At 41.2% G+C, this 10,993-nt stretch overlaps 1 protein-coding gene across 1 annotated transcript; it reads right to left on the bottom strand.

Annotated features, from left to right (window-relative positions):
* Positions 1 to 4,137: 4,137 nt before the first annotated feature.
* LOC117708143 (preferentially expressed antigen in melanoma-like protein 7) lies at positions 4,138 to 6,407 on the bottom strand. Its single transcript, XM_034501542.3, has 3 exons — positions 6,097 to 6,407; positions 5,044 to 5,634; positions 4,138 to 4,764 (listed from the first exon to the last, which is right to left on the bottom strand). The coding sequence occupies exons 1-3, from the start codon at positions 6,381 to 6,383 to the stop codon at positions 4,197 to 4,199; spliced, it is 1,446 nt and encodes a 481-aa protein (XP_034357433.2). The 5' UTR covers positions 6,384 to 6,407; the 3' UTR covers positions 4,138 to 4,196.
* Between the last annotated feature and the right edge of the window lie 4,586 nt (positions 6,408 to 10,993).

Raw genomic sequence — 10,993 nt, 5'->3', positions numbered from 1 at the left:
GAACTCTTGATTCTCCTGCCTCTACCTCCTATGTACTTGGATTGTGGGCATGTGTCACTATGCTTGACTTGCTATAGCTTAACTTGAATGTTTTGGAGGTCAATCTATGCCCTGTTCTGTTATGTAGTTTCAAAGAATATGGTATCTTTCAGCCTTGGAGTGACACCATTTTATAACAGTAGGTTACTCCATTTGTGTTCAAATGCTGGGACTGAATAATCAGTCTTATATGTGAGTAAACTTATCTTCATGAAACACTGCCACTCATGAGCTGGGCAAAATGAATGACAAATTGAATCAGGAATGGGTTGTTGGGCATTCTATAGAGATGATTTTAAATTTTCATGTGCAGATTTTGCTAGTTGGAGCAGAGCTTCATCCTGTGGCACTGGAATTTAATATGTAGACACAGCTGGCATCCAATCAAAAATTGACTTGCCTCTGCCTTCAAGTGCAGAAATGAAAGACATGTCCACCATATTATTCTCATTAATAGGTTTGTCATGAATTTAAAGGCTCACAACTTCAAGTATTAGAGTATAAAAACCTTTTTTTATTTTATTAAGTCAGAGTCTCCTGTGCCTAAGGCTGGCCTCAAACTGACTAGGTAGCCAATAATGATCTTTCTACACTTGTCAACTTCCACATTTTTCTGATTTTTCATTTATTTAAACACTTCTGTTCAAAATAATAAGAAATTGCCAGAAGAGATGGCTGAGTGGATGAAAGCCTTTGCCATACAAACCCAAAGGACCTGAGTTTGATCCCTACTTTGGCAAAAGAGAACAAAAGTGCAAAAGATGTCCTCTGGTGTCTACATGTACATCATGACATGCATATATCAACACTCACAATGGAGTAAACACACACACATACAGAAAGAGAGAGGGGGAAGAGAGAGAGAGAGAGAGAGAGAGAGAGAGAGAGAGAGAGAGAGAGAGAACACTACACACATGAGGTTAGAATTGTAGTCTTAACATCCATCACACTGGTGGAAGACAAATGCCCATTTTCTAAAAGGTATCTAAAGGTCACTGGCCCAGTTCATGAAACACCATTAACAGAAGACAATATCAACAACACAAGCTCAGTCAAACCATCTTTTGTCAGGGACATCTCTGTCTATACACTGAAGGCCTGGAATCAGCCATAGACCTGAAGAGAGTGGTAGGCCTAGCATGCATGCCTGCTAGCACCAAGTCTTGGGTCTCTGTGGAAAAACACTAGAAGCTATTACAAAACCTAGAAGCTATTGTAAACAAGCAGTTTTGGTAGATAGTTGCCAGGCTCTAGTCATAGACCTTGTAGATAGGTGACCTTGGTAGATAGTACCAACTTAGATTAGGACAAGTGAATCATAGGCAGAGTCATAGTGTCCTGTCCCCTGAACCTTTACTCTGCTGACACACTGTTCTGGAAGATATCTGTACTCCCTCTGAACACCTAAATTCCTGCATCATCCTCTTCCCTACATCCTGCCTTTTTTTAATATAACCCCTGTGTGAAAAAGTAAAAATTACTGTTTGATCAGCCTATAGACAAGCCGTGTTTCTTTGCATTTTGCCTGCCCCCCTCACACACACTGCTCTCTTTCAGGTGACCTCCCCAGACCTCTGTTTAATGTCTTGTTGGGCAGGTCAATCTTTGCTACTATAAGGATGGTTTATACATCAAACCACCATAACAGTATCAACACCAGATCACACAGCCATCATTAAAAAATGAAGTGTGGAGGCTAAAGAGATGGCTTAGTGATTAAGAGCACTGGATGCTCTTCCAGAGGAGCTGGGTTTGATTATCAGCATCCATATAGAGGCTCAATCATCTTTAACTCCACTTCTAGGGGATCCAACACCCTCACCTCACCTCTATAAGAACAAAGCATCCTTGTAGAACATGTACATTAATACCCAAGACACTCATACACATAAATAAATCTAAATTTATTCATGAGTCTCTCTGTCTGTTCCTGTCTCTCTCTCCACAGCCAGAGAGAAGAGTGTCTTGGGGAATTGTGAAAGAGGCTCTAGGAAAAAAAGGCCGAGTGCCTTTTACCTAAAGTGTATTCTGTTTTCTGGATTGTATTGTTACCTAAAGTGTATTGTGCTTGGATGTGATTTCATATCTTCTGCAACAAACATCTGTGTTTAGTTTAGAAGACAGGTTTATTCTTGTTGAATTATGGAAATAGCTATAGAACCCAATCTGGTGAAAGGATATGCTGAGTGCTGTCTTCAGTGTACCCTGAATCTAGACAGGGCCTTGTACCTTGCTTTTCCAGCTATAATCTACAGTATGTGCCAGGAAATTGTATTTAAATTGGTCTATCCTAAGAAAGCTCTGTATTTAATATTTAGTGTGTACTTTTTGATGTTTATTTACATGTTCTTTGATTGTGTTTTTCTGAACTCAAACAACTTCCCTTGTATCATTGTTTTCTTTATTACATTTGTGTAGCAAACTACTCTTAAACTAAAGTCTGCAGCATTACACTGCAGTGTGCCTCATTCTTTAAAGTCTTCACATTCCAGACATGCATAAGTCAACATAACATTATATATGCTGGGGAGATTACTGGCCACAGGCTAGCCAAAGAAGTGAGCTCTAGGTTCAATAAGAGACCCTGTCTCAAAAAGCTTGGGTCAAGAAAAACTGTCAACCTCTGGACTGCACATAGGCATTCAAACATGCGCATTGCACACACTCAAACCCTTCCTTCAGCATAGAAAACTATTAAATTCTGCTAAGCATTGTAGTAAATAGCTGTGATCCTATAAGGGTGGAGCAGAAAGATCATCTATTTAAGACTAGCTTGAGGCCAGATAGCCTTCTCAGTTCTCCATTTAAAAATACTAAGGATTTTTATAATACATATATACTAAACACATAATGCCACATGCCAAAAGAAGTCCTAGCTTTCTTAGGAAAGAGTCTCCATCATAGCACAGATGCCTTCTCTGAACTGAGGCTCCCTGCATGAACATCATGTGCTTTGTAACTGCTGAGCCATCTTTTAGGACCTTTTCAGTTCACTTTTTTTTTTTTTTTTTTTTACTTTTGTTCACATTATAAGTGAGGAGGAGGTGCTTCAGAGTCTCTCATGGTATATGGAACTCAGCATTCACCTACAATGCTGGGACTACTACCATATATTTTTATGTGGATGCCTGCACTTTACATAGCATACCCACCATTGCAGACTTATGGAGGTGAAAGGTCAATTTTGGGAGTCAATGTTCCCCTTCCATCATGTGGGTTTCATGCATGGATCAAACTCAAAATTGGTAAGCTTGGCTACGGGTTTCTTTGCACATTGAGCAGTCTTGGCTACACATACTTATTTTTTTCCTTTTAAACTATTTTTATTTTCACTCATGTGAAGGTGTGTCTGTGTGAATACATGCCAGCTGTGTATTGCCAGTTGAGGCCAAAAGAGGAGATCAGGTCCCTGGAAGTGGAGTTAGAGTTAGCAACTGCCAAGTGGGTGCTGGGAATCACACAAAGGTCCTCAGTACTCTCTACTGATGAGCCATCTCAAACTCCAGGGTTAACGTTCAAATGCCTTCTTCTGAAAACTGGCTTCTAAAATATTGTAAAGATGGGAAAGGCAGCACCTGTTGAACCTTTCTGCAGAAGTAAAATCCCTCTAAGAACAGAACACCACACACTGTGTATGGGGATTTTGCCAGCATGTTATATTTGTGTACCAAGCATGTGTCTAGTTCTTGAGGAGGCAAGAGAGGTATCAGAGCCAGAGCCTCTGGAACTATATTCAGAGATGGCTGTGAAATGCCTGTTGGATGTCAGGAATCACAGTCAGGTGTCTGGTAGAAGGCAGTGCTGTTATCTACTGAGCCACCTCCACCTAGAGTTTTAATAAACGGTATTTATTTATTTATTTATTTATTTATTTATTTATTTAACTAACCATGACTACTATACAATTATAGTCCATTTTGAGAATTAAATACACAAGTGACTGGCTGAACATCTAGTCTTGGACAGATCCACATCTTGAAATGCACGAATGATTCCATTAGTCATTTCTCCTCATATTTCCACTCTTTAGATGTCAAGGTCAGCCTCTTTGTTTCCAACACATTGAACAATCCAAAGACATGTGTTCAGGAGCCCCTTGGTCATAGACTTGTCCCTAGAGTTTCATTTCTTAGTAACCAAAAGCAACCTTCTTCTATTTACTGCCAACAATGGCAAAGTCTGGTCTCCATGTTATAGATACAGCGCTGTAAACATTGAAGGCATATCTGAGAGGCAAAAGAGACAGACTTGGGCTGCCTTAAAGTACAGAGTATGTTCATAAGCTCAGAAGAAAGCTGGGAAAATTTCTCTTCTCTGACTACAAAACCAGTTTCATAGCACTCCAGAGGAGCAGGGTAAAGCTCGACATTCAGCTGCTTTAGGTCGGCTGTGTGATGCAGAAAGTTCCTTAGGACAGCCATGGAGATGTCATTGTCAAAGAAATAGACCTCGATGAGCTGTGAGCACTGACTCAGGGCAGGGAAAAGTGCACTGAGCTGAGAGTCTGTCATTCTACAATGTTCTAATTCCAGGGTCTTCAGAGTGTCTGCGACTTTTTCTAGGAGAATACTGAGAGGCTCAAGACTCAGATCATACAAATTGATACCTGCCAAATGCAGATGTTTGAGATGATGGAGGCTTTGACACTGGGCAAAGGACTCCAAGTCTGACTGTGAGAACTTGCAGAGACTAAAGGACAGAAACTCCAATGGGGTCTTCAGACACCTGAGGAGAGACAATGGGATTAGTTTGGCATAGAGTGACAGGGCTAACCTAGAATAGGGGAGAGCACATATCTGGGGTCAGTGATCCCATAGGATGGCAGTGAGCATCCAGTGCAGCCTGTTGGAGTCTTCCACTCAGGTCACACCATTCTAGGTTGTTAACAGTGACCATCATGATAAGACTTGATCATTATTGCTAAATCTACAATGGCCACTCATCTATATGGGAAACAAGGAACATTTGCTGTGGAATCAAAAAGAGCTCTTCCTCCTTCCTTACCGAAGCAATTCATTCAGGTGGTCCTTGAGAAAGTAGACATCAATCATGTTGAGATGCTGGAGACAGTTGAATTTGGAGAACTGAGAAATGAACTTGGTGACTCTCTTCTCCTGTGTGTCTGTTGACGTAATTGGAATATTAAAGTGCTTTTCATGTACTTCTGTTAGAAGGAGTTTACGAAGATGTTTCATCTGACCCAGGCAAGGTGCAAAGCATGCCAGTGTGGACAGAGTCCACCCTGTATTCAGTTCTAACTCCTCAATGCACTCTGGCTGGAAAATCTTCAAGACCTTCCTGACTGTGGACATAGACAATCCCCTTATCTGCATCTTCACACAGCACAGGTGCAGGGAACCTCTTCTCTCCTGTGCCCACTGCAAGAGATAAGTTTGGTATTCATCCAGATCAAACTCAAGGTGAAGGTCAGTGACCACCTTCAAACGTTGCCTCAGTGCATATCGATGAGGGCGTGTTGGTATTTGCTTTTCACACACAGTCTCTGCTGAGCGGTCTCCATCGACTGGTCCAGCTGAAACATCCCAGAAGTCATGGTGCACATACCTAAGGTCTAGCACTTGAAGCTTCTGTCTTCTGTGGGTAAAACAGGTAGAAGTGTAAGGAGGATTAGCCATTAGCCAGCTTTTTCTAGACATCTTTCTTGTTAGCTGCTAGCTTTTGTACTCTGTCTGTCTGTCCTCTACAGATTTAAGTTTCCAGTGCTGGGTCTCCATATAGCAACTCAAGCCTGCTGGGCAAGGGCCTTAACTGCATTTGGAGATCTGCCCTGCTTCCTCCATTTGTTACTCTGGACTTCTGCTGTTCCTATATCTATTACTTGGTAGAGATACAGGGTCATGTAGCTACATGGGTTCCAAGGTGTACTGCATACTTAATGGACATTTGATACAAGGACTCAACAGCTGTCCAGGACTCTTTAAGATGATGCCAACAGAAGCCTCTGATACACCTTTGACCCTTATTCTTCATGAACCCAGATGTCCTTCTCCCTACACTTAAATGTAAGCCATTAGGCATAACATGATTATTGCTTACCTTGGGTGAAAATTTCCTGTCAGCTGCATGTCTACACCATCCAGCACAGCTTGAATTATCATCATGTCAGGGAATTTCATCAGTGCCCCCACAGGGAGGCAGGGAAAGGGCCAGGCTGCTACCATTGCCTTCAGTATCTTTGTGTGTCTGCCAATGAGGGCTGCCTTGAAGATTGGTGGGAAGAACACTCTCGGCAGCTTCTGCAGAGCAGACACGGCCAAGGCTTCATTCTTCAACAAGCTCTGTACTGCCAAGCTCTGGAGTGTGGGTGGAACCTGGAAGCTCATCTTGATGAATCTTCAGTCAGAATGGACCTGTTGAAGCATTCAGAAATCCAGTTTTCAAGATATGTCTTGGGAATCTGTAAATCCCTGCATCAAGGAATCACCAAAGTGCCAGAGTCCCTGCTTTGGCCACAGTGTGGAACTCAGTGTGTCCTGTTGTAAGATCTGGTGGTCACACAGCCAAACCCTTATCACTCTCTGTATATAGGGTCTCTCACAAGAATCTGCATCAGTGTACAAACTAACAATTGGCACATGAGGTAACAACCACTTGTCCTTGCTACTCTGAATCTTATTCCATTTTGGAAAGGTTGATCAGGGGCAAGCAGTCTGATCAGCATCTTTTTTGTGACAAAGCATGCACTGATCATATTTCAAGGTCCTCAAGGAATGGATTGCCATTGTGTAGTGGTAGCACATACCTTTATTCTAAGCACTCAGAAGGCAGAGGCAAGGAGATCTCTGTTAGTTTGAGGCCAGCTTAGTCTACAGAGCTAGTTCTAGGACAACTAATGATATACAAAGAAACCTTGTATGGAAAACTAAAAACAAAAGAAAGAAATGTAGAAAGAAAGGAAGGAAGGCAGGAAGGGAGGCAGGAAGGAAGGAAGGAAAAAAAGGTGCGTAAGCATCTGCCAGACTCTGTCTGAAATGTAAAGCCAAACCTCATGGGTCCTCAAAGCAGCCATGACTGAATGAGAGCATCCAGAAAGACTGTGAGTCTGAGGTGGAGATGCCAGTGTAGGGGGCTACAAGGAAGGGGATTTCCCATGTTCATTGAGGTCTAGGAAAAGAATGACTTTAGGAAAACCATCTAGATTTGTTTCCTTTTTAAAATATGTTGTTGCCTAGAGTGGAGGCTACAGTGAAATTGGGCACAGTTCAAAACCTGAATGGAACTCATTTTGTAGCCTAGGCTTGCCCCCCCCCTTGCCATGGTCCTAACTGTCATTGGGAGGATTAGAATACTCTGTTTAGCAACAACACCTGGCTAGTGCACTTTACTTGTAAAATACTGCATAGCTGCCAGGTGTGGTAGTAGGAGCCTCTATTATCAGCATTTTGGAGGAGGAGTAAGGAGGATTCTGGGGAAAGTTAAGCTACATATTATACTTTCATGCTTCTCCTGAATAGTAGATTTCAAATAACATATGATAGGAAATGGTTTGGTAGTAGGTTTGTGGTGGTTTGACTATGGCTGGGTTTGTCTCCTGGAATTAAAGATATATACCACAATGCCTGGGCCTAGTTTTTTCATGGTCACTATTCCTAAAGATCTGGATCAAAAGAGTGTGTCTTCTAGCCTCAAAATCTGGATTACACATGTGCCCTCCATTTCTAGATTTTATTTCTTTCCAGATTAAAAGTCCAAACTACTCCTTGTTTGACTGCAAACACAAAAAATAAGTTTAGCTGGGTGGGATCTTGCTCTGAGATCACCACTTTCTCTTAATCTCCTAAGCACAGGATTAAATTCTATTCCATGTCCTGGTGCCCCTTTATTATTACCTAAACTATATATTTTGTGGTTTTCCTTTCTAAGCTTGCTATAATTGATAAAAATGCTCTTCGTGATAGTAAGCCAGAGGACAAAGTCTATGCTGGCCTTTGCTGAGACTTCCTTTGTCAATGCAATTAATCTGATTCTCTTCACCTTAGCCTTAGCCTCAGCCTCAGGCAGACTCTTCAGACAAGGGCAAAAGGCAGCCACATTCTTCACCAAAATACCACAAAAATGGTCACTAGGCCACATACTAAAATTCTTCTCCACTGAAACCTCTTATGGCAGGTCTGCACAGTTCAAATCACTCTCAACAACCAACTCTTCCATATTCCTACTAGGACAGCCCATTAAGCCCCACTTAAGGCATTCCATGACTTTCCAGATGCAAAGTCCAAAAAACCCACACTCTTCCAAACAAAAGCTTAGGCCTATGACAACAATACTCGAGTCCTCGGTAGCTATTTAGGGTCTTAGGGTTTTACTGCTGTGAATAGAAACCATGACCAAGGCAACTGTTATGGAAACATTCAATTTGTTCTAGCTTATAGCTTTAGAGTTTTCATCCATTATCATCACAATGGGAGCATGGCAGTGTCCAGCCAGGCATGGTGCAGGAGGAGCTGAGAATTCTATGTCTTCATTTGAAGACCATTAGGGGAAGACTGGCTCCCATGTGGTTAGAAGAAGGGACAAGACCACATCTCCTAATAGTACTCAAATGAACCTATTAACATGAAAATTCCAGTGCAATGTGAATTTCTCATTAACACCAAACCCAATAGAAGCAAATTATCATCATTTTCATCATCATCATTTTCGATATATATATATATATATATATATATATATATATATATATATGAATTTGCCCTATTTTATTTTAAATCCAGCATCTTGAAATGTAGTTGAGTTAGTAATATGCCTGTCCAGACTGTGAGAGGCCTCCTGATAGAGGAGAGTGACAAGTGACTTACCTGATCAGGATACTGGTGAGAGAGGTCCTATTCCCAGTGAGGTCAGGCAAAGACTGTAGACTCCAGAACTCTGTCTTAACCCTTTTATACCACACCCAACTTATGTAGCCCCACCCCTAAGCGCAAGATTCCATCTACTGGATCTTTGTGATTGGTTCTTCTTGTGGTAGATTTATTGAATCATAGTTGATTGTGTGAACTCAAAAATAGTAAATTAGAAAGTGAAGAGTCTACTGATTGAATTGTTCAGTGTGTGCTTACATACTCAAATGTGTGAGAGTTTTCTAGTGTGTATTTTCTGAGTGTAAATATAGCTGTCTTCTGAGAGGCTCTGCCAGAAGCTGCATATACATAGGAGGATGCTGGCAGCCAACTATTGAACTGAGCATGGGGTCCCCAATGGAGGAGTTAGAGAGAGGAATGAAGGAGCTGAAGGGGTTTATGGCCCCATGGGGAAAGAGACAATACCAACCAATCAGAGCTCCTAGGGTCTAAGCAGCCAGCCTGGGAACACACTTGGAGAGATCCACAGCTCCAGCCATATATGTAGTGGAGGATGGAGGAGGCCCTTGGTCCTGTGAAGGCTGGATGCCCCAGTGTGGGAGAATGCAAGGGTGGGGAGGCAGGAGTGGGTGGGGGTTCACCCTCATAAGAAGCAGGAGGAGGGGGATGAGATAGGGGGTTTCAAGGGTGATGGGGAAAGGGAATAACATCTGAAATGTAAATAAATAAAATGTCCAAAAAAGAGAGAGAAGCAAAGATAATGAGTTCAAGGTTTACCTATAAGTAATGTTTTGCAGCCTGTGAGCAGGTTGTATTTATGTTTTGGGGGGAGGAGAGAGAGAGAGAGAGAGAGAGAGAGAGAGAGAGAGAGAGAGAGAGAGAGAGAGAGAGAAACAGAGAATAGGCTCTGAATTTGAAAGAGCAAGGGGTATGTGGGATGTGGTGAGAGGAAATTGGGGGTATGATGTAATTATATTGTTAATTTCAAAAAATAAAAAATTTAATTAAAAAATTTTTAAATCTGTGGCTTATTTAAGTTTCCATGTTCCCTTTGCATGTGCATTTGAGTTTGAAGTTGACCACCATGGTTCACTTCTGACAGTAAAACTTTGTCATTGACCTGTCTTACTGGACACATATGATTAAATCAGGAATTTTAATAATTTTGTCAGTAATCCATTTATTTTGTTGGAGACTTGGTTTGGCTTGATAAATTGGCTTTATGGGGAACTCTTTATGTGGATCAAGCTGGCTATAAACAGAGTAATCTGACTGTCTCCACCTCCTGAGTGCTAAGCCTATATGTATGAGGCCTCATGCCTGGTTTCTTTTTTCTGTTGTTGTTTTTGAAACAGCCAAGAGTAGCATGTAATCAACTCTGTTCACAAAACAGGCTCAACGTGAGATCTTCAGTATAATCATCTGAGAAATCAAGAAGAAATGCTGGGAGTTTATTTTGCATCATTAAGTGGTTTCCCCCATTTATGCACATCCAAACCTTCTAGACAGGAGACGAAATGGATAATTTTCTAGATACCACATACCAACGTTAAATCAGAATCAAGTAAACTATCTAAACAGACCCATAACACATAAGGAAATAGTAGCTGTCATTAAAAGTCTACAAACTACAAGAAGCACAAGGACAGACCGTTTTAGTGAAAATTCTCTCAGACTTTCAAAGGAGACCTAATGCTAGTGCTTCTCACACGATTCCACAAAATAAAAGCAGAAGAAACACTACCTAATTCATTTCATGAAGTCACATTTACACTGATACCTAAGACATACAAAGACCCAACAAAGAAAGAGAATTTCAGTCCAATTTTCTTATGAATGTTGGTGCAACAATTCTCAATAAAATTCTGACAATCCAAATCCAAGAACATATCAAAAGGATCATACACAATGATCAAGTAGGTTTCATTCCAGGGATGCAGGGAATGGTTCAATATACTGAAACCTATCAATGTAATCCCCTATATAAGAACTCAAAGAGAAAATTCACATGATCATCACATTAGATGCTAAAAAGTCCTATGATAATACACAACACAGCTTCATGTTAAACGTCTTGAAGAGATCAGGAATTGAAGGCACATGCCTGAACTTAATTAAAGCAATATAGATCA

Source organism: Arvicanthis niloticus, chromosome 5, assembly GCF_011762505.2.
Source record: "Arvicanthis niloticus isolate mArvNil1 chromosome 5, mArvNil1.pat.X, whole genome shotgun sequence".
Taxonomy (NCBI): Eukaryota; Metazoa; Chordata; class Mammalia; order Rodentia; family Muridae; genus Arvicanthis; species Arvicanthis niloticus.
The sequence above is the reverse complement of the archived record's forward strand: the minus strand, read 5'-3'. Positions and strand labels throughout refer to the sequence as shown.